A 26,867-nucleotide genomic window follows, 5' to 3' on the forward strand; every position below is an offset into this window, starting at 1 on the left:
CCCTGCTTTTGTTCTGCAAATCAGTGTGGGGGGATGTGAAGTTGTGGGAAAAGGAAGCAAACTTCTTTACACCCAGGCCAGTTTCCTGTCACACACAAATACCCAACTAATCTAACAGCAGCATTTTTTTAACACCATGACTGACACTATACATTTCTCCCTCATTACTGCCCTCCTATCTCTCTTGTCGGGTTCTGTTACATACCACACATCACTCCAAATTCAGATTTGAGTACAAAGATGTTTAATAAATACTGAGGTAGCTGTCATTGAATGTTTTACATTTGAATTCTTCAACACATTTCCAGTCTTCATTCAGCACTGGTCCACACACTCACAATAACATTTGTTGAGCTGTAAATGTTCATTAAAGCGGCTCAAGGCCTCATCCAGATGAACAGTGTTCCCTCCCCGCTGAAGCCGGCTGTAGTGAGCTGTGTGGCCAGTAATTAGGCCAAAAGTCACCGGGGCCATGACACACCACTGGGCTGCTTCGGTGTTTCCTGGAACATGCCCCGGCTTGTTCACAGCCATGCTCGGGACTCTCTGAACACACTGCCCCGGGTGTTCATTCAGACAACCCTTGAAGAGGCCCCTCTGTGGGCGCGTTCACGCGCCGAGGCCGCGTCGTTAAAGTTCAATGCCTTTAATCTGCGCCGGGTTTCAACACGCTGCAATGGCTCTCTGTAGAGGGATGGGGGATGGGGCTGCTCCCAGGTTACTGCTCCAGTTCACATAGTCCAGCAAAACTGAGCTCACGCTGAGCTGTTGAGGGCACACTGCCTGCTCGAGTTTTGCTTTCTTGCACGGCAGGAAGTCCGGCTCCATGGCCGCTTTGCCCCGTCTTTTCCTCGAGTGCTGTGCCGCGCCAGTCGGGCACAGATTCTCCTTGTTTTCTGCGTCACGGCGGAGCTCGGTGGGGGGGGTTACGACCTCCTCTCGGGTTGAAGTCCGAGGCTTTCCGGTGGCAGGCGAAGCGGTAACCGGGAGCTCACTGTGAGCGCCAGCGGGCTCCGTGGTCCCCTCGGCCGTGGACTGTTGTTGTTCGTATCCTGCTGCCACACTTTCCGCCGTCGCCTGAGCCGCATGGTACATGTCCCGGGCGGATTTCATTACCATAGTCAGGAGGAGGCTCCGGTGGAGACGGATACCCCCTCTCTGTGTGCGCGAGCTGTACAGTTTCCCCAAAGCCACGACCATGATCCTCTTGGCCTCCACGCTGACCTCCATGTCACAGCTTGTTTTGAAATTAGTCCAGGACAAACAATCACAGGTTAATGTTTGTGAGTTCAATCTCCACCCGCTGACTTCACACACAGACACAATACAGACTGTGTGGAGGACAACTACTTATCACCTCGTCGACGTCACTCCCTCAGCGTCACAAGAAAGAGCCCCGCCCTCCGGCCTCATACCGGTCTGCTATTTCTAACAGCCCTGAATGCAACAACTGGCGAGGCAGCTGTGGCTATTTTAATCTATCAAGATATGCACATGTAGCTGTTCAAGTACAAACATAAAGCACGAGGAAACTTAGATGTGATGAGAAAAACCGCACATGTACAAATGAACCCATCCAAGTGATGTAACAACAAACCCCTTAAATAATTGCAACACTGCTCAAATGCATACCACAAAGACTAGAAACAGGAGGGACAACTTAAAATAAACCTCACAACTTCAAAGCTGTCTTATTCAGACGATCATTACACACACGCACGGAGAAATAGAGTAGATTGTGGTAGTTTATTTCCTGGCAACAGCTGCTGGAGACTTGTAAAATGAATCATATTGTTTTGAGCACAGGCTACACCTAAGAGCTGTGCATTATGGCAATTTATGTTTTTTTCTATTTTGGGCTTTATTTTATCAGCTAATTTCTTCATGAAACTTCAACCTGCCTGTTAAACTAATCTCTATCGTACTCATCTCTATAGTTTACACGTTACATAAACAGGTTACCACATGCAACCAGCTTTGACTTTTGGACTATAGCACCCCCCCCCCCCCCCCCCCACACACACACACAGCTTACAATAGTTTTCCAAACCCTGGCCAAACATGCACCTGTCTTTGCACTGCATATAGGCTGCAGATCCAATCAGTCCTGACTAGTTTTGATGGCAAATGTTTTGGGCTGTTGCTTTAATATCCAAAGCTCAAATAGGCGTTGTAACTGCACTTATTGGCTCACAGAAACGGTGTTACGTCGCTGAAACCACACCAAAACTGAACCAAAAATCCCAAAATAATTTGGTTTTAGGCTGCTGTGTAATTAATCCAGAGACTAAAAATACATGTCAGGCAGTTCTAAATGTGTAATGTTTCAAAAATAATTAACACATTATAAATGGACCACAATGTATTTGTTTGATTTGCAAAACCTGGAGCAGTAAAAGTCTAACCTGTGAAAAACATCTATTTTTAGTCTTTCTCACACCAGGGATGAATACCATTCCACTGCTCGGCTCGTCTGTAACAGTGAAGAAAGCCTAGAACGGTCTCTGTGCTCTCTTCCACTCTCACCCATCCCCCAGTGTGTGTGTGGGCGTGTGTGTTACTTCCTTTTTAAGAGAAGAGATGCCCATATTAGCACATCCTGCTCCTGTGGCACACGCAGAGGAAAACCCATGACGTGCGTGGGAGCCCTTGTTTCCTGAAGCCATTTAAAGTAACAGTAGTGGTGATTGCGTCAGGGCTTGCTACTTCCCTGAGCCCATATTTGGGCAATGGAATCCATTCCTCCAGGTTTTGATCAGACACTGCGATGTGCTCTTAAACTTCATTTACAGTTCGAACTGGATCCACTGAATGACAGCATATAACTATACATTTTACCGCTGAGCATCAGATTGAATGTGTAAAGCAGACTTCAAGAGAAACAGAGAGAGGGGGATCTGCCCTGTACTTCCAGAGGAATTTGTGGTATGCAGGTGATTGTTTCTGGTGGGGCTGCAGGTCAACAAAACAGCTGCAGAGGATAACAGCCTGACCTTTGTTTTTTTTAAATTGTATTTGCTGAAGGCCTGACTGTCAGAAGAAATGTACTTTTCTCTGTTGTAAGAATTCATCAAAAATAGAAGCGGCACGTGAGAGGAAGGAGAAGAAAAAACACAGATAGAAATAACAAATCATTTATAACCAATCCTTACTTTATTTTCAGTTGCCTCTCTTAAACAAACTATTTGATCGTGTTATAGTGACAATCGCCTCACCAAAGACCAACAGCTCCTCCTTACCTCTGACTGAAACTCAGCCCAGCTCATGGTCATGTTTCAAATCATTGCTAGAGGTGGAGGAACGCTTCTTTTTGGACATTGCAGTGCAATCATAGATTGAATAGCGCCCTCTTGTGGTCCTGCAATGGAATTGAAGCAAAATTGCGGAGACTGTAAAATTAAATAAATTATAACGGTTTTATGAGTCCAATCTCTGTGTATCCTGTACTTCACATTAGATACTACAGCCTGGGAGCATTTCACCGATGTCATTGCCCGTCTGTCAGGGGGACCCCAGCTAAATTCTTAAAAAATATTCCTCAGATAACATCAACATCAGGATGCATACAGGACAATTATGTAACAACTGCATTGAACTGTAATGAATTCCAGTACGCCTTAAAAATATATTAATCAATGTATTTCCCCCAGTGAGCCGGAAAACACCACAACAGGAGGACAGATACACAGCAACTACATCTCATTTCATATTTCATATCAGCTTTGTTGTGGTCTGCACAAACTCTATTTTTTGGATGTACAGTATATTGGGTTTCTAAAAGTTTGTTTTTTTATGTGTACATGCTGATGCTGCAAGGTAAGCATAACTGAAAACAGCTCAGATTGAACCATACATTAAATGTGCATTGGTTACAGTACAGTTCATTACACGGCAACGTATAAAACAGAGCTGAATAGTAAATATTTCAGGGAGGTGTGCAGGACATCTGTCTCCTCTGCTGGAGAAACTCACAGTGCACGGCACAGCCTTGAGCACGATGGATACACGTGTGGTCACATTTCATCGTGTCCCCTTCAGTGCCCATCAAGCGACACCATGACACGTTTAAGTTTGATCTGCCGAGCTGGAAGATCTGAAGTTGTTCGTGCAGTCTTATCCACTACTATAGAGTTCCTGCAGTCACTTGTCTTGTCGGCCTTTCAACACTGGGTGGGGCACTACGAATGGAAATCAGAAAGACAACTTGATTCTGTTCTGGGCCTTCCAGTGTTGGTTTGATGAGGTCATACATGCAAAGAAAAGGAGGAGAGTGCCAATAGTTTATCTCATGCAGTGCGTCATTCGGAATGTGTTGATCTAATCACATTTACATCAGAACTCATCTCATATAGACTGACCATGATCACCATGATCAAATCACTGTTAATGGTTCAAGTCGTTACAATAGCCACGCTGTTTTTAAGTGGTGCTAAAGTTATTAACAATTAGTTATTTATGTGAAACTTAGTTATTCAATAACATGTCTTTACTTTAGGGAAGGTAGAATCACTGTTTAGATACATAACAGGAAGCGCATTTTGAGCCATTATAAAGCTTTATTTCACAATCTTTACACAGAATTATTTCTCACAAGTGTTTGCTCTGTTACAGAGCAGAATATGAAAGATGCCAGTGAATACTGGCCTCGGGGGACAGCTGTCTTTCCAGGTAAAGTGCTGTCTATCAAGTGTGAAAGCAAAACTGTAGCCAAATGAAGGCAGGAACTGTGTGAGGCGATATGTTCACAAAGCGTGACAGAAAGTGGTCACGCGTGGCAGCGTCCAGGTGTGAGGACTGAAGTGTGCACGAGGAGGAACATAAAACAAGCATGCATGTTTAAACTTTTATCTGTAGGTTTATGAAAAGTGCAGTAAACTGCATTTAGCCATTTCAGAAAGAGATTTATCCACAGAAATATACATGAAAAACTGACTTAATTTAGATTTTCGCTGTGAATGTATTTTTCAGCATATACATGATTAATTCAACAATATTTTAAATGCATTTTGTAGGTTAAAAAGGGAATGCTCATGTTTTTCAAGGCAATAGTCAATTTCATGATTAAATTCTAGATAAATAAAAAAAATCTCTACGTAACACTTTTCTAAAATGAAAAGTGTATTAAAAACAACCAGACACCCAACAAGCAGCTGAACAGTAACAGCCAGTAGATACAAAAAGGAGCCAAAGAGAAATTGTTACAAATCTTTTATTAAGATATCCATTATTTAATCCATTTTTGACATTTTCTCTATGATTTGTATTTATTTATTTTACAGTTGTTAATGTGCAATTACCTTTGATAATGTCGGGTCACAGTTACAGGGCTTTCACAAAGTTATTGGCACTTGGAACACAGATAGAAATAGGATGAGCAGTACAGGATGTCCACTGGCGCTACAGGGTTACAGAGGGCAAGGAGCAGGGGCAAAGACATGGGCAGACCAATTACTGCACAGGTTGTGATGAAGCGCCGTTTCTGGGTAAATATATACCTCATGCTGCGAGTGCACAACAAACAATCTGACCTCTATGTGTGCGTCTATATATAATATACAGTATTTATCTATACATGTGTATAATCATATTTATATATGTACTGTTTAGTGACAAAAGGTTCCCCATGCCGTGCCACACCTCATCTATTCAAGTGTGTAGGTCTACATGTTTTGTAAACGCATATGTTGAAGATACAGAAATTGCAATGTGCTAAGAACGTACTGAAAAAAAGAAAAGAAGCATGACATCATTCTATTCTCAAATGCACACAAAGTACAACGCTACCACACTCACACACCTACTGCAGATGAAGCGGTGTGCAAGAAGGTTGTGAGTGAGGTTACGTTTGAACATCAGAGAGCTTAACATTGACGGGTACAATAACCATAGTTCTTCTACTCGAGGCTCATTAGGCGCCATGTTATGACTGGGTCAATGCTAAGGAGTACAAGTCATCCAGAAGTTCACTGTGTAATATGGTTACTGTAAGAAGCTGAGTTAAGTTGTTCCTTGCTTTAAAGGCTTCTTTACGTTTTGGATTTGTTGTTTTCTATGTGACTCAATGCTTTTCTAAGGGAATCGATGGCAATTGCGCTCTGATTTCCCCAACACCTCTTTAAAGGACACGATCAATAACAGTCCTGTGATAATGGAACTAAATCCAGACTTTTTATTTGTCATACCTGGTAATTTTAGGCAGGAACATTGACAGATTTAGTAGCCATCATGCTAAATAAGATATGAAGAAGATAGAATTAAATTTCATTTCTAGATTGAATGTGAATCTATTATAGTGGATTTATTCAGAAAACCTTTATTTTGACATATTTAAAGTCTGAAATGACAGGTTAATATATTGTATAACACCATGTGATACCCCAGCAATTTATGCTACTTTAAATGCACTAACTAAAGTCGTGTCATCATTTTTAAAAACAATGGGGAAGAACGTGAAGATGTAATCTGAGCTGAACTGTAAACTTGGCCAAGTTAAAAGCCACTAAGCCAATCAAATGTACACATTATAATCTCGATTTAACCACCTAAAACCACTGCTTTGCCTCTCTCTCTCTTGAAACGCACAAATAAACTTGTGGAAGTGAAACATGACACCAGCTGCATGAAGGACAGGAAGCACAACAGTCTTCAAAGACACTGGAGAGGTATGTGGGGGAGGGGTGCTCATGAGGCAGCAACAGTCAAATGTAGAGCTTGCTGAGGTTTTGTTGTCATTACCCTTTAGAGAATACTTACAAGGTACTGCATTTCTGTCTCTGTCCATATATATCATTTCAGTAAACGCATCATAATTTTGAATCAATAATGAAAATAGGCTGAGCTTCATCCATCATGTTATTTCTTCAATAAAGATTGACTCAACTGCCTTAAATAAGACACGTCAATTTCTTCCCGGCTTTCAGAAAATCGAACCTTGTTAGAAACGCTCCTCCAGAAGGAGAAAGTAATCAGTCGTCTGTGAGAGCCCTTCACATTCCTAAGTCACACCCAGACCACGTCCACTTCTATCCATCTGCACCAGGAGTGATGAATCCCCATGTGCTAAAACTCGTAGGTCATTCAAGAAGCTTCTAGCAAACTTTCACATAAAAAAAAAAAAAAAAAAGGTCAGTTTTCGACATTTCATAATCAGATGCATCCAGCAACAGAAAGGAAGAACACTTGGGATTTAACTCAACAGTCATCTTGATTATTTACAGTAGGGATTTGTGCCACTTCGAAAAACAAGAAACACACGCAGCAGACATGGAAAAACAAAAAGAAAGCAGAGAAATTCCACCTAAAGGGTTTCAATTGCTACACAACATTTCTCAAAAGGTGCAGGTTCATTAAGGTGCAGAAACCTCCACTCCCACGGAAGGTGCAAAATCATGTCAAACTCCTCAAATAAAACCGTCAGCCATTTTGTATTTCCTTATTCGACACATGAATAAACGACATACTAAAGAAGGCTCTCCTTTTTCCCCAAAGAACTGCTTCGCACACACATGGATCGTACCATTCAATTCTATTTGCTTCGAGCAATATTGCCTCCTCGTGACACCGCTGTACCCACCAGGCGTCCGCTTATTCAATCAAAAGGCACACTCCAATAGTCCAGAATTATTTCCTGGGGATTTTGCAGTTTATTTTCATTTTCAATAACTTCAGTACAAAGAAGAAAGTATCGGAGTTGTCATATCAATACAACCTTTTAACCGGTAATCCTTGAACTCGTGGGCCAATGTTTTATTGAAGGAGGCAAACATTGCAGGTTCACAGCTAAACAAGAGATGGATATCACAGACAAACAGTCAAGCCAGCTGAATCAGTCTTATTATTCCTTCCATGCCCGTGAGCAGAAGATGAAATGCTTCAGATTTAGCAGTTCAACTGCTCAATCCATCACTCTGCACTTTCAAATTAAGATAAAAATAAATGGCTATGGGTCTTGTGATAAGACTGCTTTATTAAACTCCTTTTTATGCAAAAATAGCACTTTTCCATATTTGACAAGACCTCTTTCAATAGAACATGAAGATCGAGATTTTAAAACAATCCCTTTCACTCTCTCGGCTCACACCGTTCTAGGCATGGGCGCTTGTATAAATATAGTTTATTTTCTAAAAATATGATCCATCTTTGATTACCTGTTGCCCTTTAAACGTTCTTTACAATCAACTCAGTAAAAAGCTTTCCCCTTTCACTCTGGATCACTTTTTTTTCAGTTCATAGACGGAGAAACATGCTAAAAATGTAGAAAACAGAGAAAGATGAGACACATTTCTGTAAGACACTGCACAGTGAAACACTCAGGTGCAAATCTCTGGTCTAGAGAGAGACGATGTGGTGACGAATACTTGCAGGGTGGTGAGTGGAGGATGCGAGGGGAGGAAGAACAGGTAGTGTTAATGTTTACTGTTGTATCTATTCTAAATTGAGTTATTGTTCCTAGGCTGGATTACAAGCTGTCAGGGCTGCATAGAGAAAAAAATGCCACTGACACCTAAAATTCAGTATACTCGCCACCTCAACTCGATCAAGTCAAAAACCTTCCTCCTCAGGCTACACTGGCAACTCACCCCATCACCTGCATTCAAGGGAATGTATTTAATATGTAATAACAGTGGATGCACTTACACACATTAAAAAGACAAGGGGAGGCAGAGGGCAGTTAGGAGAAAACCCTCTCACTCGCTCCCTTTACTCGACTAACTCCATTGTACAGTCATGAAGCGAAAATTTAAGTTTTCATGTCCTGGTTACATCAGGGTCACAACAACTGTTGACCCGAGCAGTGTAGTTTAGATAGTCAGATGTGAGAGATCAGCGTGGACCAAAGAGTGTAGAGGCAAGCAGAACTGGGGAATACTGGTGTGTGTGTGTGTGTGTGTGTGTGTGTGTGTGTGTGTGTGTGTCACCAAACTTCAAACTTCCCCGGACACAATGTTCAAAATAACGGTCCTCCGTCCCCGCCCACACCTGGTAGCGATTCACCTGAAGAGCCACCTGACTCCATGCCAGCACCGCCGGCGGCCTCCAGAGAGGCGGGATCGAAGGCTGGATCCGCCCCCAGGGTGTCGTCCTCAATCTTGACGTGGTCGGGAAGGAAAGCGGTGTAGGCGTCGCTCTCCGCCATCAGTAGCTTCAGCTTGGGGATCCAGCTCTTACGGACTACGCGTCTGGCGTTGGTGCACATGTCGGCTGCGATGGCGTTCATCTCGCTCTCTTTGAAGGTGGTGGCAAAGTTCTGGCAATAAACTGCCATGGAAAAGGAACAAAAAAACAAAAAAAAGGTTAGGCTGATTGCACCTTATGCTGGGAACTACAACAAAGACAACTAAGAACTAATGTCATGAAGCAGACAGGAAGCTAAACAACATTCATACCCACTTTAGTTGATGTTGGCAAGTACTGTACACATCTCTCTAAGTTAAAGAGAGATCCTCCTACAGGCCCTCACACTGTTAAATAGAGCAGCAGATGTCTTAAACATGTGCTGCTGCCTCTCATCTCACTAACGAGCTGGAGGGACATTTTATTCATCTTCACAAAGTGAACCCAGACTTCACTAAGCTATCAAAGGAGTTACATAAGTTATCCCTTTCCATAAATGTCTGAGCACATTATGACATACACTCACACACATGTGAACACAGGTGGATGTTGCTACCTAGTGGTCACTGTGGGTTATTACCTAATGCTAATCACAGGGAGTAAATCATCTGCCATTTGCACTTTTATCCAAAAGTAGCCTAAAAACAGCCAAACATTAAATTCAGCAACAACATGCTTTACAATATGCATGTATATGTTCATGTGAAATATCAATGCATGGTGGAAATGTGGAAGTTGTTTGCATGCTTGTACATGTACGCTCACATTTGACCGCATGCAGAACTCTGTTGTCCAGGGGCTTGCGGCTCGGGTCATTGGTGGACGAGCGGATGCCTGTTCCACAGCTGTTGGCCAGAGTATTCCTGATACATCAAAAAATAAGAATGATTTGCACGGAACACAGGACAGATAAACGTGTTGTTATATCCCTCTAATAACAGCAGATAAAAAAAAACACATTGATCTCTATATTAAAACGAAGCTCTTGCTTACGTTACATGAAACACTTGCATAGACATAGACACAGAGGGAACAAACCTGTCAAAGAAGGCGGCCAGCAGCCTCCTGAGCAGCACCTTGTGTCTGGTCCCTGCGCTCACATGACAGTTCATTAGCTGGGCTCGCGATATATACACAGAAGTACCTGCAAAGAATGCACACGCAATGAAAACCAGCAGACAAATGAACCACCGAACATCATCAGTATTTATGACCTACTTATTGTCTCGCTTTTACAACAGGGTGATCTGTTCATTTTCAGATTTTATGGTTAGTAATGATAAAGATCTTCACTGTGATTTACTGGAATTGATCATGTTTATCTAGTGGCGAGTAGGATTCATATCAGGGAGTGAGGAGGCTGTTCTTGGGAGTTTTTCTTTTTCTCTTTGTTCTGTTAATTGCTCTCTCTCTATACATATATACATCTGCACCACAGGTTTCATAATGGGTATAATCTTAATATGATTATGTTCTTAACAATACATTTCTTTTCTTTGCCTTAAACTACCCATCAATACTGGCTTGGTGTATGTTACCTCCCTCCCTTTCTTTCTTTATTCATGACTCTCTCATCCTCTCCCTCAGTCACGCAATATATTGAGAGGAATGTGCCTGTAAGGTAACACAGACATTGCCATGGGAAGTCCTTGACATGTATTTTTCTCTAACACAGATATACCGTATTTTCCGCACTATAAGGCGCACTTAAAAGCCTTTAATTTTCTCAAAAAACGACAGTGCGCCTTGTAATCCGGAGCGCCTTATATATGGATCAATTGGTTAATTGGTTGATCCATACTGGTTGTACACGGCGCTCTGTCAAAATGTTTCAGTACGACTGGTAAACTACAAAGCCGCACCGCGGTAAACACCGGTACTGTACTTACTCCTAGTCCAACACCACTTGTGTGTATAAAGACCCCAAAATGGCACCTTTCAAGAGACACGCTTACGACGCTATTCTATTCTATGCGCCTTATAATCCGGTGCGCCCTATATATAAAAACAGTTCTAAAACAGGCCATTCATTGAAGGTGCGCCTTATAATCCGGTGCGCTTTATAGTGCGGAAAATACGGTACATATCTCTTCCATTTTTTTTTTGAAAAAACAAAGTATGTGCATTTCACCAGCTCCTCTAAAACTCGCTTCTGTCAAAGTCTGTTTTGGTAAAGAAGACACAAAGCATACCTGAGACTAACTCTAGCTTCTCAGCAGGGTCTCCTTCCTCGTACAGTTTGGGATGAGAGCGGTTGCCTATCTGAGCGATGAGTTCTACGGGGAGACACGTGAGGTCTCTGCCTCGCATGCGACCCCGTGTCTCTGTGTGGTCTGGTAGAGCCTCAACACGTTCACCAGCTGCTGGAGAAAAACAGAGCTGCAGAATCAGAATAAAACCATATCGCTTCAACACGCAGAGAAAATAGATTAAAGCAATGAAGATAAAAACAGGGAAACTCAGCAGTGAAAGCAAAGAGTATCTATCATGGAAGATATAAGTCAGACCACATGTTCTCCGTCTTTCAGGTGCAACTATAAACACTACTCTGTCTCATTGTCCATTACCTGCGGCTCCCATATTGAGCATGCTGTACATGGTATACATGTTGCAGATTTGCCTGTACTGCTCTTCGGCACATTCATCCGTCCCCTCTTCCTCTTCTTCATCATCATGGTAGCTGATCGGCGAGTCACTGGCGTAGGTGCTCAGGGTGCCGGGGCTGGCGCCCTCCGACATGCCGTGGCCCGCGGCAGAGCTCCCGTTGGTGCCGGCGCTGCCGCTAAGCCCGCCGCCGGCCACCATGCCCACCAGGCTGGTTACGTTGGCACCCATACCCATGGCCAGTCCGAGGGCTCCGGGGCTCTGAATGGCACTGCCCCGCACCGCCTCCTGGGAATAACGGGCTGCCTTCCGGGCTCCGCCTCCTCCCCCTGAGCCCGTCCCGCTTCCATCTCGGCTGCTGCCACCCTCCCACAGCCGCTTGGCCACAGGAGTGCAGACCACCGAGTACGGAGTGGCTGCTTCCGGCTGGCTAGAGGGCTGCTCCGTCTTCACCCGTGATACCAGAGGGAGCGGCGTCAGGCACGAGGCAGGCCGGCCTGCGCCGTTACTGGTCTGCGTCACGGGGCTCTGGGGCTCCGAAGGCGGGGCCTCCTCAGCGTGAAGGCCCTGCGAGTCGCAGCTGGGAGAGGAGACCTAGAAATGAATGTATATCAACGTTGTGTCAGCATACACGAACACATTGATGTAGCAACAGATATGCGTTTGCGTGTAGGGTTTTGCCCTGCTGGTGGCTCCAAAGGATCAACAACCATTGGCTAGATTCCCTTCATATTCTGTATGATTATTCCTGGTTTTCATCTAGAACCATCGTCACACTATAACTTTACTTCCACCAGCACTTCACTTGGGATGCACCAATCCATCTTTTTTTAGTCCTGGTACCTGGACCGGGGCTTTGGGTATCGACCGATCCCGAGTACTGATCTGGTACCAGTGTTTCATTATTAAGCTGTATTTCACTGTGTGGCTCTTCCACTGGCATCATTCTTTTATGTGGAAGCAAACAATAAGCTGGACTTAAACATTGCTTTTCCTTGCTTTTGTAAAAAAAATTAAAATCAATAGATAAATGTACAGAACTGTTATTTATTGAAATAACGGTATCCAATACCAGATTAGGCCATCGTCACCAACACCCACTCCAGCTATTTCAGTCCGTATCAGACCGTGAACTAATGTCAGTTGTGCATCTCTACTTTTCACCGCTGAAAAGGTATTTCAACAACTACATGGCAGAGTGCTCTTAAATTCCTTTAGCTAATAAATCCCCCACTGCAGACGAACCTCGCTCATCTTTGTCTTTACAAACTCCTCAGCTAACATATTTATCAGAACCGTACCAACTGGAATACACACTTCATTTTAATCAACCAATTCACATTAAAAAAACAAAACACTGAGAATGTTGCTGCCACCTAAATGTAAATGGCATTTGGTTTATTTGTGCTCAAAGCATTGAAAACTTAAAAAGTTGAACACTCAAACGCTTCTTGTCCCTTTTTTGTCTCAGATACTGTGTTTATTTGCTTTGAAAAGTTCCAACAGAAATCTATTTCAGCCTTACCTTGAGGAAGAACTCGGTGCCCTTCTCCATGATCTGTTGGATCTGCAGGAAGCCGGCGGTATACATGAGCAGAAACTGGTCCCCTACCGTCATGCTGAGACGGCCTGTGTAGCAGAAGGACAAAATCTGCTGGAAGCTCTGTGGCTGCACCGCCGACGGGAGCTCCACCACGGTTGGGCTCGTCTCATTGCCGCTACCGCCTCCGCTATTGCTGTTGCTGAAAAGGTCCCGGAAATAAGAACTGCTAGCAGCCAGCACAGCTCGATGGGCCTGGGACAAAAACAGATGTATAACAGATATAAATCGTCCCATTAGAAGTTAGATGACAGCATTAAATGGCAGATTTTAGATCAGAGAGAGTTCCTTGTTATGAGGACACGATCACAAGAGACTCTTACAAACTAATTTACTGGATATCATTCCAATATGACAATACCCTAACTGAGTTTTGGTACCACAACAAAACTAGACTTTGCCTAAATAAAATACAGTTTAAATACACTAGAGTATAAACTAAAAAGACTTAAGATATTAACCACTAAGCAAGCGTTTGGTGCCAAGTATTGGTAAATGTAATCAGTATTTAAGTACGGTTGTTCTTCTTTCTGCGTTTATAGGTTTTTAACATAATATGAATCCTAAAATACCGATTTGAAGTTCTTTCAAAATCAAAGTGGCAGCTCTTTTAGTTTTAGGGTCTGCCGAGATAAGAGTGAGGAATGACATCCAGCAGAGACTCGGGGCCATTCAATTGGGGGCAATCTAACCCATTGTCTCTACAGACGAAGTAGGAAATGGCGTGTTATTAAAGCGCTCCAGTTGTCATTCCAAGTGAAGACTGCAGCGGGTGATTTAACTTATCGCCAAACCTTCAGCTAGACGGGAAGAGTTTAGTCAAATCTCTCTCAAATCCAAACTGAGATGAAAAGCGGCTCTCTGTGAAAGTGCATCATGATTCCAGGTTGGACTATCCAGTTAAAAAGTTACCGAAAAACAAGTCACACGTTATAAAAGTTACCATGATGACCGCCCCCCCTGTTTCCAGACTATCCAAACAACACTTCTTTTGAAGTATACTGGCATTCCATCCTCCACACAACCAGGCTGCCATGGAGCCACCGGACTAATCGTTTACACCACCTAAGCTTTAGCTTCTCTAAATTTAGCCTGGACTTTCAATACAAGCGTAATTTCCATAAAAAATAAAAATAAAAAACGGTAATTACTCGCTTGTCCCATCAGTACCTTGAAGACATGGCCCTTAACCACCACGGAGACATCGCAGTAGAGGCCCTGCAGCCGCTGCTCATTCAGACACTCCAAGACATTGTTGCCAAAGTTTGGGATCGCCATCTGGAGGGTCTGGGCCATGGTGCGCCGACGCACACCACCAAAGGGTCTTGTTTGGGGGGAAAGAAAGAAAAACAGAGAGAATTGAAAAGTGTGAGAAGGAAAGAGAGAATCGACACAATTACAGTAAGCGACACTGTAATACACATGTTATAAACCCTGGTTATTAAGCATTGAAGTATCAGGCAGTTGCTGTTTATACGTGGAGTCAGCACATGCAGTGCCATACACGTTACTGCTCAACAGGATTTTCATTTGAGTGTTCCCACTGTTTTATGGTCACGAGCGGGGTCGTGTTTCCAGGTGGGATGAGCTGGGAATGCCCATTCACTACAATGACAAACGCGGCTTTATCCCGTGCTGTGTCTTTTGTGTAAGAGGCAGGAGGCAATGCAAGGAGGAGGTGTAATGTAACATGGCTGTGTTAAAGAGAGAGAGAGCGCTCAGGGAGAACGGGCCTAAAACACAAAACAGGTGAGGAATGTCTCTTACATTAACGGACACAATAAAACGTCTGACAGTATTTCACTAGGACAAAGTAAAGCCAAACATACACTAAATCTAATAGAAGTCGACTTTTTATTACTACTAGGCCATATTATTCACAGTGAAACACCTCTATTCTAGAGGGGAAAGAAAGTCCCGAATAAGCATTCTATCCCTCGTCATATCCAATTGACACGGACCACAAATATTTCTTCACACGGTCCCACTGAGGGATTTTAGCAGGCTAACAGGACGTTGATATTTGAAAGTTGTGCTGAAGCTTCTCGGGATATTCTACATTGCGTTAATCCTGTACGTCACTTTAGCCTCGCAGTAGTTGTTTTGGCCAGGAGCGGGCTCAGTAAAAGCCTTTTTTATTTCCCGTTTTCAATGAGCTATAAAACCCCGCGTCCTCAGATAACCGGGCCATGCTCTGTTATTCTATGTGCAAAAAGTGTGTTGCCTAAACAAACAGCACATAGCATGTTTCCATCCACTTCTCTCAACAGTCAAAAAGCAAACATACACCCCTCGCCCTCCCGTAGATTCCTATATTATGAGTGTCAATATTAAATTAAAGTGAAGCAAAGATTGCTCTGCTGAGGATATGAACGCTGTGCACAGACTGTGTTTTTTACGGCTCGATTCTGTGAGACCGAGCTTTGTATTCAGTGTCAGGATATGTAAAGACACCAGATATCTTCTTTTATGCTTCAGAATTTGTATACATGACCTCATTCTACACAATAGCGTGGGGAGGATTCTACTTTGCGGTTAAGGGATTCACATGTATAAGCATTATATGCCCTCTGTACCCACAACCACCACATTACCTCCACAATCACAGCTAGGACAACAGACCCATTGATAGGCCCACGTGGTGGCATTTTATTGGCCATAAACCTTTACTTAAAGCAGAATACCAGCCACGAGGGTTCTCACAGACACAGAGGAGTGTACGGGCCGAGATAAAGCTGCTTTTTCCACTTACAAATGTCGCATGGGTACTAGCTGCATGCGCACACGCGTGAAGATACATACCAAACAAAGGCAATCTCTGATACTGTGAGAGCAAACTGATTGAAGCCCACCCTGCGAGAGGCATACAACCGACTTTGGTGTGACTGACTGATGAGGGCTGGAGTGAGCCGCCCCATCATATCCAAAGCCTTTCATTTGGGACCTCGCCAAGCTCCAGGGTAAAGAGAAATGCTCCCTTTGTCTCCGTCTCACTCAAGCTCCATCTCCCTCATACTAAAACACAGATGCGCACACACAAACTCAAACAAACCCACAAAAGGCACACTGAGTCACACACAGGCATTAGACAATACTGCTTGTTTACAGTTTGGCGAGCCGCAGTAAGCACACATGCGTGCACATAAAGACACACAAACACGGGGCTGAGAGCAGGGTGTGTTTGCACAGTTTGCCCTGACAGTGAGAGAGAATGTGACTGTGTGTGTGTGTGTGTGTGTGCATGTGTGTATTTATGCACCAAGGAGGGGCAGTGAGGCCTGCAGAGATGAGAGGGATCAACTCAGGTCCTTATTCCATTAAATATATAGATCGCAGCCATGTGAACGAATGAAACCCTGTGGCTTCTACCGACCAGCCCGGTGGGGAAAGTAGGTCATTCATAGTCACAACATACTTAAGATCTTAGACTTTTTTTATGGTAAGCCTTAAGAATGTTTTGCCCACATTCAGAGGGCTTAGGTTATGTTATGATAGGACGGCTGTCAACATATTTCGGAACTCATACCGTCTGACTACTTTCCAGTTTTACCTTTGAAACGAGCATGGGCTCTGACACTGCTGTGTGGACGATTACTGTGGAGTCATTGGTGCAGCTGGCACACAATGCATTCCCTCTATAGGTATTTCCTGGTTCTCATGTGCCCATGCCTGCAAATCAAGACATATGCACAGGCCCGATTCGTGGTTATTCTTGTATAACAGGGGGGGGGGGGGGGGGGGGTCCTGAGTATAAAAGCAGCACTGACATCGAAAGCGTCTAAACTTCTCAACTTCAGATGCTGTGCCTGTGGATACCTTACGAGTGTTCCCGACTAAATGCTGGCTCTGTGCAGAAACGTGGACACGGGAAAGGATGCCGGGTAACGGGGACCAGATAAGGAGCTCGTTAACACACCGCGCCGTGTGCCAGTCTACACGCCGGGAGTGCTCCACTGTCTGCTGGCACCGGAGCCGGGAGGCGACGGGAGGAGGAGGAGGAGGAGACACATGATGGCAGCGAGCCTCGGTGATACCCGGGTGAGGGCGACGGTGTGTTCCCGTTTACGTGCCGTCAAATGACACTCAAGTATATTAATCTAAATCATCCCGAGCAGACTTAGCGGTCTCCCTGAGTCCCCCTTCTCCACTGTGGCTGACAGCGTTCACATGTTTGATGCCATCTCCCATCCGCAGCAGGCCTATAGAGGTGGCTAATGGCTAAGCTAACACTACTGTTAAATATTTTTGGGTTCGCCCCGGCGCACCATCCACCTCATGCACGCTCAGCCCAGCTGCACAATGTCAAGCATTTCCGCCATAGTCCACACTCAAATACATAAACAAGACACTTACTGCCTGCGCGGGACGAGGTAGCTGTGCTGCGACGCCGGTTGTCAAGCCCAAATGTTGCTTATTTAAATATTTTGGTGATGGGGGAAATCGCTCCCCCTGCCATTCTCCATTCTACCGACATCAACAGGTCATCCCAGGACACGCAGCAGCTGAGGGCGAGCCAGACGGAACCAGTGCGGCACGGCGCGGGGAGGAGGGGGTGACGGGGGGTGACGGGGGGGGGGGGGGGGGGGGGAGCACAACAAGGCACAATTCTTCACAAACGGCGCTCGCAAAGTGTTGCCGTGCCAACAACAACAACAAAAAACTGACTGCCATCGCAATTTTGCATATTTGAGAGAAGAGTTAGTTTACAGTAAATATAACTACAAACATCTAAGTTGATACTAAGGTGCATTTCACTGTTTGAAAAGGCTAAAGAAAGTTTAGGACTGTGCCGACCTGGACCCGTCCCCTAAGCGGCACAGCATATTTATCCCAAACTTGTATTGTCCCGTATCTACTGGACCGTTCACCCCCATATCCACGGCGCTATCTAAGGACACCGGCATAGACCCCTCTCCCCCCTCCGCCCCCTCTTCTGCCGCCGCCGGTGAATCCTCAGACGACCCCGGCAGGTCGCCTCACACAACGGCACAAGACACTCACCCCCACGCCGGGATGTTGGATGCAGACGCGTTGGTTCAACGGAGGAGACGCAGCGCACTCTCTCCCCGCTGTTCCTTGCTCCGGGCAGCCATTCAGTGCGAGCGAAGCACCGATTGCCGAGCCATCGAGGGCGGTACAGTATCCCAGGGGATTGCGGAACACCGAGCCACCGATCGCGCGGAACAGAAGACGAGCATGACGCGCTCGTCATTCAATCGCATGATCGCGTCGAGCGCTGCCTCAATTTAGGGAGACCTACCCCACGGCGTGGACTGTTTGCGCATTGGCACAGCAAAAGCAGCAGCCAGGAAGGGGAAACCATCTCCCGCGTCTCTCTCTCTCTCCGCATATGAGCGATAGAATTGGGGAAAAGTAGGCCGTGCGTGTGCCCGTACTTATTTAACTTGAGTGAACTAGGCGCGCGCATTTAAAGAGTAGGATTAAAGCCGCGCCCTTGTTGCCTGTAAATGAGAAACCTTATATGCAAACCACAGGGTGACACCCGGCAATCATACCTGCACGTACCTGTGTTATATAGCCTGTAGTTATATCTGTAACTATGTATATCTAACCTCTGCTCCACGCTATTCGAGAATAAGTAGCTTGCCTTATCCGTTCTGTGTATAGGCCCATGCATTTATTGTGAAGCTGCTGGCACAACATACTGTATATACCATAATGTTTCATGTGTCAACAGTACACATAGAAATTTCCCATTTGTAGGAATGGATTCATGAATACATGTCTTCAAAATAGCAGCAATGTCTGAAAGTTGTGACTTTCTTTGAACAGAATGAACCAGAAACCAAACCTTGGTTACATTAAACAGTGTCATGTTAAAATACATTTGCCACTGGAAACTGTAACTGTTTGTCATGCATGTCAAATGTAATTTTCTGCGCTTATGTCGGAGAACCCAACATCTCAGATTGGAGTAAATATAAAGTCACTTGTTTGTTTTGTCCTGTCCGTATGTCTGTTATACTGTGTATGCATTCAAGCAAAGGCTGATAAGAGGTCAGAATACTGGTGATTCAACTCACAAAACTCTTAATCTGGAGACAATATACTCTACAGTGGTTTGTCCTCCTTTCAAATGATGCTAATTTTAATGTGAAAGTATGACCAACAAGGGAGTAATTGAAGCGTCAACTCACTCACACATGTTCAGTTTGGTCATATGTGTTAATGTTAAGACACAGTTTGTGCGGTATTACATAATATACATTTTGAATACAGTGCCATTTCCTTTTCCATCTTTCATTATTAAGGATGGAATGGACATATACCAGCATAGCGTATTATCTGCCATAGACAATGATGCTTTTCTCAGCTTATGAATAATAAGAACGTTGGCACAGTATTTCATTTTTTAATAGTTTATGGGATACAGCCCTTAAAATATGTTGTACATGATGCTGTACTGTATTTGGAACAAGGGAATTGCACAAAGCGAAACTGCAAAACATACAAACCAGTGCCATCTCCTGGTTGGGATTTTCTGTATTATGTTTTCAAGAAAAGCTGATGTCTGTAAAATACAAACTGATACCACAACTCTCTTTGCCTTTTACTCTCAAGTCCAATTTCCCTTTTGCTTGATACACCCACCCAGAAATACTAGAAATACTCTTATAATAAATATTTGCAAATATGCTGTTGCTGCAGTTTGTATGCTATTTTTCTCAGCTGCACCCGAGGGCTTATTTGTGGTCAAAACATAGTTATAATTGCTCACTACTATCACGCTGCATGCAAATATTTTCTCTTTTAAATGTTTTGAATGCAGCCGAGAATACATTCCCCAATTTCCTCAGTCACTGCTAACAAACCCTATGCACCATTCTGCCCTGACATGAAAAGAGTGCACGGTAGAGAAAGAGAACATGCTACTCGTTTATCAAAATAGTTTCCAATTAAGTTTCTCAATCAACCTATCGATTAATTGACCTTCACTTTAGCTGGACTTGTGTATACTGTTGGGTAGTTTAATTCGTAACAAAACATAATATTGTATATTCTTCATGGGCTTATTTAAAACTTGTTTTACATTTAAGAGTCTGACTTTGAAAAGTATAAAGAAGCTGTCGGATAAATAGTGAGGAAAAAGTACATTTCCCTGTGAAATATAGTGGAGTAGAAGTAGAGATTGGCATGAAGAGAAAATAATCAAGTATAGTATACATACCTCCAATTCATATTTGTGTAAATGTACTTATGTTAGTTACATTCCACCAATGGAACAGGAAATCATTCTCGACCCCGCCCCTTTCTGTCCTCTCAGTCCACACAGGTGAATGACGTCCAACAGGTAACGGCTTGCCCAGGAGTTAACCGGTTGTGATGTACATTATTCATAGTGAATAGATGAGGTTAAACAAGAGGCCACAAGGTGGTTTACAGTGATTTTAGAAAGAAGCTAAAGGGGATCTTTGAAGATTTGGACTGTGTTCGCCTCTTCAGTCCCCCGTGTTCTACTCACACCAAGACAGAAATGGTGAGTTTCAATTTTAAATTGATGCTGCAGTCATGTCCCAGTCGTCACTCTTACTTCTCGTAACGGTTGTTTTGTTTGTCTCTGTTCATGTGATGGTTTGCTTACGTGCCCATTTTTGGTTAGAGCTGCAACATTACGCTAGTTTGCAGTTGCTTGACTCTTTACCGGCTTAGTTCATGACGCTAGTAACATGATTGGTGTTACTAATCAGATTCATGATGACTCTGTTTCATTTAAGTGGCCCCCAGACGAGCCAGCATGCAGAATAAAATGCTAATCAGCCATCATTCATTTGATTATTTACACCTGTGCTTTCTGTGAAAACGTAAACATGTCACATGTGAATAAGGCCTATTGGTGACGTCACAATATAGGTCAATGTGGTTAGTAGAACATTGCCACCTGCTGGAAGTGTTTTATAACGAAAATGCACATGACTTGCAATAGCATTTGAAATGTTGCTTTTGTTTTGTTACGACTGTGATCTCAATATTTATCGAGGAGCACCTACACCTGATATCTGAACAGGGCCTCCTATGAACCACTCTCTGCCTGCTGGACAATGATGACACCGTAGCATCGTACAAATTCAAACTAGGTACTGTTGTTTGTGTTGTGGTTTGCTGATTGAAACTGCCTGCCTGCATTTTGTTTGTGGTGGAATGGCACACAACATATAGTATTGCCCTGCACATTGAATGGATGAACTAAAACACGTCTGTGAAGTTTCATATCATGTTGGTCAGACAACTCTTTACAGTTATGAAACTTTGCTCCAGAGGTCTTCTTTGTTATGTCTTTGCAGTCAGGTGCAAAGGCAATGCCCATGTCACTGTCTTTTTTTCACATTTGCATATTTGGTTGGCAGCAGGGTCTCTAGACATGTTAGCATTCATTTGATAGCAGCTTATGTTACTATTATTGTCACAATTCACATAGTAGCATACTGTGGTGGGTATGGTGTTAAGGCTTGACGTACTTTGTTCTGTAGTCCATCCTGTCTGTTCTTTTGAAGCACTTGTAACAGTGAGAATGGACAGAGAAAGTACTGAGATCAAGATGCTGTAGCTTGAGTTGGAGTGATGGTGTTTATATGTTGGTATGCTTTCCCCCCCTTCCCTTTAAATTGATAATTTCATTTTAAAAATGCATTTTAGAACGTATCTATACATATTCCTCAAGATATGGTGTACATTTTACAGATCATTTGTTTTAATTAATACCCCTCCTCCTGAATAAATTGCCTGTGTATGTGAAAAATAGAGATGGAAAAGTAGAGTAACCTCAGTCTGATCCATATACGCCCATTGTGGACACTATCTGCAACTAGGCCTACATTGTGTGTGTGTGTGTGTGTGTGTGTGTGTGTGTGTGCATGTGTGTGTGAGCTTTGAAGGTGGCATTAAGATGATGCTGATCATGACATGATAATAGTGATAACACTGGTCCCTTATTTTTGTTTTGTTTTTAAATCTTTAAACTAATATGGTTTAAGAAACTCCAGAAAGGTCTGAATGCTCAACAGACTGGTTCTCTCTTGATAACTCGGGATAGGATAAGATGTAATGAAATTTACTTTAAGATAAATAGTTATATCCCAGGTAAAGCTGGCTGAGCATGTGTTCTCTTCTCAGCACTGCACTGTTTCACATTCAGCTCAACACGCTGGGAGCTGCTCAGTACAACCACAGTCGTCTTCTGTTGGCCGCTGGGCAGTTTGTGGTTGTGTACCTCCCCCAGTGGCGCTTCAGTAGTTGTAAGGAGCGAATAGTTCTCCTATATGTGTGAAGATGTTTGGTTGTTACGTGTCCCTGGTTTATATGGACACATCGAAGGGGTCAAGCAAGGACCCAGGGGGAGGGAGGATGGGAGGGTATGGGGGTGTCAGACAGGGAGACGCTCTCAGGCAGCCTGCTGGGCACGATGCCCTGCTCCTCTGTTGCTGGTGCCTTGGCACTTCGACTGGCAGCAGCATGCTGTGACTCCATCCCAGCAACAGTGTCACAGATTTGGGCTGGCTGCCAAAGGGTCCCCAGCCAATCAGGGCACACACAGTGCCAGATCACTCCAGAGGTAGCCAATTGTAAGCCTGGAAGTGCTTAGTGTCGTCCCTCCCAGATGTGAATTCCTTTAAACCCACAAGGTACACAAATGCAGACACAAACATGCAGCTCTAACCCAAAGACTGTGTGTGTGTGTGTGTGTGTGTGTGTGTGTGTGTGTGTGTGTGGAAAGGAGAAGATATATAAACAGTCCCTGTTTGGGCTTTCAACTGAATGCACCTCTGTATTATACCATTTAGTAAGACCTGTCAGTATCTTCAAATTACGACTCCACATAGAGGTGGCAAAGCACCACTGCTGTATGTGGGGCCTTGTCTCCCTCTAGTGGCCAGTATTAGTAATACAGTGGTGCTGATATTGTGACATAGTATACTGTACTGTATAGTGTAATGCCTTTTTCTGACGATAAATACTGTTTGTGTCATCGTTTTTAATTGTAATCATATTTACATATTTTAGTTTTAATGAATGCAATAATAAATCCAATGATGTAACGTGTGTATGTTTATTACATTGAATCTCAGTCAGAATTTAAACTTTAAATTTTTTATTTCATTTTTTATTGCTGTCATCATTTCTCCTCTTACACAAATGCAATACATACACGCCACGCCAAATGTAGAGCTGAAACTTAAAAATAAACAAACAGGCCTAAAGTATAAACCAGTTCCCTCACATATAACAATATATGTTTATACATAAATGAATCCATTACACTTTAAAACTAGAAAAAGCCAAATGCCATAAAAATCTCCAAAAGTCCACATTTGGATCATAAAACGGGATCTGTCCTCCGGGGATCATCATCATTTAATCTAAAAGGAGAAAACACAGGGAATGTGTCAGGATATGGTGACCTTTTTAGAATTTAGAATAGTTTGGGTAATTTGAATTTATATATTATTTATTTAATATGTGTAAGCTAAATTCAAACCACCCAAAATATTTGAATTCCATGATAATAATATGGAACATAACAAAGACTACAATTGAGTTACTGGAAGATTACTTTGAAATACCATACTGTTGTATCTTACCTTTATCAACGTAGCCAAGACACCATAGATAAGGGAGATGAGGAAGAAAATGAGGAAAATGAAAGCCATATACCAGCTATCCACAGCTGTGTCCTGGTTCAGTCCAGCATGCATGATGTCATCTATGAAATTACAGTCCTTCAAGGAGTCTGTGAAGGAATTAAAACGTGGAGGATTTGTTAGTTAACTAGACTTTGTTACACTGGAAGGGGAGCTGGGAAGAGATATTAATAAAATAATCCACGGTGGTTAACATACTATGTGCAATCTGTAAAGTGTAAGAAAGGTTTGGATCAAACTGGCACCTGGTTTAGATATATCCAGGGATAGGGTGATGTTTGCATGCGTCACCCTGCAGGTGATGTTCGCCCCAGGTAACCAGATGACTTGGGACAGACGCAGGTGGCTTTGAATGTTGAACTTTCCGTTTGGGCCTCTGAGGGGTTCACTAGTGTTGTAGTCCAACAGTTCCCTGGTGTCATCCAGAAACCAAGTGACGTTAATGGATGCAGGGCTGAAGCCGAAGACCAGGCACACAAGTTCACCAGAGCCCTGGAGCAAGGTCGCTGAAGGTTTGCTGTGGGTCACTGTGGCTGGGGGGAAGATAGTCATGAAAAGTTTTTTGTCAATGAATGTGTTTTGGGGAAGCTCATGAAGCAAAAATGAACATTTGTAAATGCTTTCATAAAGAATTTAAATCAATTTAATCAAGTGAGAGTTTTAAAGACGTTCTACTTCTTTTCTTCTTTAGCTAATTTATGCTAGTTGACAGCTCACCATACACATCCTTTATAGCGCTTTCAGATGACTCGTGTCTGACAACACAAGAATACGTAGACTCCTTGTCCTCCGTTTGTGATGTGTTTAGTCTGCTGCTCATTGAATATGTGCTGCTCCCTGTGTATTTCCATGTTGGACTGTTGGTGAAGTGAGTTGAAGGGAGTCTCTGGCCATTCTCCTCCCAGTACACTATGATATTTGACGGGAAAAATCCAGACACTTGGCAAATAAGTGCGAGGCCGTCTGAGGTAGAAAGGTCATAGGCAGTTGGTTGTATTATCTTCACTGCTGGTGGATACACCTCTTGAGAAAGACAAAAGTAAATGAAGCTTTATATTTTTACCATTTCAATCAAATCATTTAGTCACTCACAACCTCCACAAACATCATGGACAATATATATTTTTTTAATGTAAAGTTTCTGATGCAATCTTGCCTTCTTAAACTATGTTGAACTCTCTACAAATTCAGAAACGGCTCTAAGCAAAGGTAAGGAAACAAATCCAAAATGTTTCTGCAAAACACTACCTCTGCTTTTGGTTGTATGGTCCTCATAGCCCTGGTTGGAACATCGGTGCTTGGCCTCACAAGACACTTGTTTAAATGCATGCCAATCCTCCGCTGACACATCGAGGGAGCTCCGCAAAGTTTCTGTCCCATTGCCGTGACTCACTGGAGGCTCCTTGTGGACATTCAGGGAATAACTGTTCCCGCCTACTTTCCAGGTGACGGAGAAGTCGTTAAGAGAAGGGCCGACCAGAAGACAGCTGATAGTCACTTGTCCCTTGTTCTGAAGCTTGTGGAGTGGCGGTCCCTGAACATACACGCCAACTATCTGAGATGATGCAGGAGTTACTGAAAAAAGAATGTGACATTGAAGTGGCAGAAAATGCAACCCCCATCAAGTAATGGTTATGAGGAAAAAAAGGTCTCATGCTTAATGGATGATGAATGAATTTCTTCTCTACCAATTTTCATTTTACCTGAGCAGACGCTGATGTCCTTTGTCACATTTTTGTTCAGAGACTTGTCAGATACTTCACACGTGAAGACGGTCCCTGTTTTCCACTCTGTGTGAGGGACATGAAGTTGGCTGGTTACTGCCACACGTCCATCTCCACTCATGCTGATGTCATTGGTTGATGAAGGTCTGTGCTTGGACTCAGAAGACCATTTAATTTGAGGGTTGAAGCCCCAACCAAAGCACAGGAGTCTCTGTTTTCCTGACTCTTCACTGGGGGCCAGAAGAAGTTCCATTGATGGGTCCACTAAATAAGAGATGAATCAGTGCATTAATGAATCAATGATTGTGTCTATTACAGATAAATTAAGCGTGAAACATGAAATCAACTGCCACTAAGGGAAAGAACAGTTACTCCTCTCACCAACAAAATTGCCTGCGGAGTTTGACTTAATGCTGCTGGAGAATCCTTGGGTCACTTTGCAGGTGAAACTTGCGTTTTTCTTCAAATTACTTGAAGGAACAGACAAATGTCTACTGATTGAATGGAGGCCTGGGGCTTTAGCAAGTTCAACATACTGTTGTTTGTCAGAGATGTCAACACTGTCGGCTTGAAAGGTGATGTACAGGTCACGTGATGAGAGGTTTGTGACATCACACTCCAGCACAGCACTGTCTCCTTTCAGCAAATCTTTGAGAGATCTCCTGATCTCAACCAATGGAGCTGTAGCTGCAGGTCCTGGATGATACAGAAAGGAAACCGAGCAGAATTTATTCTTTTATGCACTTTGCTGTCACAAGACATCTGATTTTCATGGTGTATAGTTGTCTTACCTGTGACATTCTCAGTGCTCTTAATGGATGAGAAGCACTTATGGTCAGCTTTACATGTTATCGACTTGAGTTGTTTCCATTTACTTGAAGAAACCGTCAGTTCACTGACTAAACGAGTTGTGTTTCTGTTTTCTGTCACTGTGCTACCCGGTGCGACTGTCTCATCCATCAGCCAGGTCACCTTAGCATCAAGAAGAGTGCGGACAAAACATGTTGCTTTTACGGAGGATTCTGTCATTACTGTCTTGAAGCTGGGAATCTCCACATGGATGGAAGGAGAGTTCTTTGTATGATCTGCAGGAATAAAACATGTTTGGTCCTAATTGTTAATTCAAACATTTCAAATAATGCATGCATTTTTGTCTTAAAACATTTA

General features: G+C 43.4%; 3 protein-coding genes across 10 annotated transcripts in view; all 3 read right to left on the minus strand.

Annotated features, from left to right (window-relative positions):
* Positions 1-221: 221 nt before the first annotated feature.
* ier2a (immediate early response 2a) lies at positions 222-1,363 on the minus strand. Its single transcript, XM_076080953.1, has one exon. The coding sequence runs from the start codon at positions 1,228-1,230 to the stop codon at positions 664-666; it is 567 nt and encodes a 188-aa protein (XP_075937068.1). The 5' UTR covers positions 1,231-1,363; the 3' UTR covers positions 222-663.
* A 3,828-nt stretch (positions 1,364-5,191) lies between these two features.
* nacc1a (nucleus accumbens associated 1, BEN and BTB (POZ) domain containing a) lies at positions 5,192-18,455 on the minus strand. 3 transcript variants are annotated; one of them, XM_076086213.1, is made up of 8 exons: positions 18,320-18,455; positions 14,489-14,642; positions 13,244-13,513; positions 11,682-12,312; positions 11,307-11,474; positions 10,153-10,258; positions 9,880-9,977; positions 5,192-9,258 (listed from the first exon to the last, which is right to left on the minus strand). In XM_076086213.1, the coding sequence occupies exons 2-8, from the start codon at positions 14,612-14,614 to the stop codon at positions 8,948-8,950; spliced, it is 1,710 nt and encodes a 569-aa protein (XP_075942328.1). In that variant the 5' UTR covers positions 14,615-14,642; positions 18,320-18,455; the 3' UTR covers positions 5,192-8,947. The 3 variants fall into 3 exon arrangements, with proteins under 3 accessions (XP_075942328.1, XP_075942326.1, XP_075942327.1); XM_076086211.1 differs by having other exon boundaries at positions 11,307-11,477; XM_076086212.1 differs by lacking the exon at positions 18,320-18,455 and adding an exon at positions 17,672-17,799 and having other exon boundaries at positions 11,307-11,477.
* Positions 18,456-23,409: 4,954 nt separating this feature from the next.
* The window catches only part of LOC142944968 (uncharacterized), a 35,812-nt gene continuing 32,354 nt past the window's right edge, over positions 23,410-26,867 (minus strand). For all 6 annotated transcript variants that reach the window (XM_076086214.1, XM_076086217.1, XM_076086218.1 and 3 more), the window contains exons 4-11: positions 26,492-26,785; positions 26,082-26,396; positions 25,680-25,964; positions 25,225-25,551; positions 24,694-24,999; positions 24,222-24,509; positions 23,917-24,065; positions 23,410-23,694 (exon numbers count right to left, since the gene is read on the minus strand). In XM_076086214.1, coding sequence (XP_075942329.1) covers positions 23,686-23,694; positions 23,917-24,065; positions 24,222-24,509; positions 24,694-24,999; positions 25,225-25,551; positions 25,680-25,964; positions 26,082-26,396; positions 26,492-26,785 — 1,973 coding nt within the window. In that variant the 3' untranslated portion in view covers positions 23,410-23,685. The remainder of the gene's footprint in view (positions 23,695-23,916; positions 24,066-24,221; positions 24,510-24,693; positions 25,000-25,224; positions 25,552-25,679; positions 25,965-26,081; positions 26,397-26,491; positions 26,786-26,867) is intronic.

Source organism: Anarhichas minor, unplaced genomic scaffold, assembly GCF_050575085.1.
Source record: "Anarhichas minor isolate MPS153535 unplaced genomic scaffold, ASM5057508v1 ptg000007l, whole genome shotgun sequence".
Classification (NCBI taxonomy): Eukaryota; Metazoa; Chordata; class Actinopteri; order Perciformes; family Anarhichadidae; genus Anarhichas; species Anarhichas minor.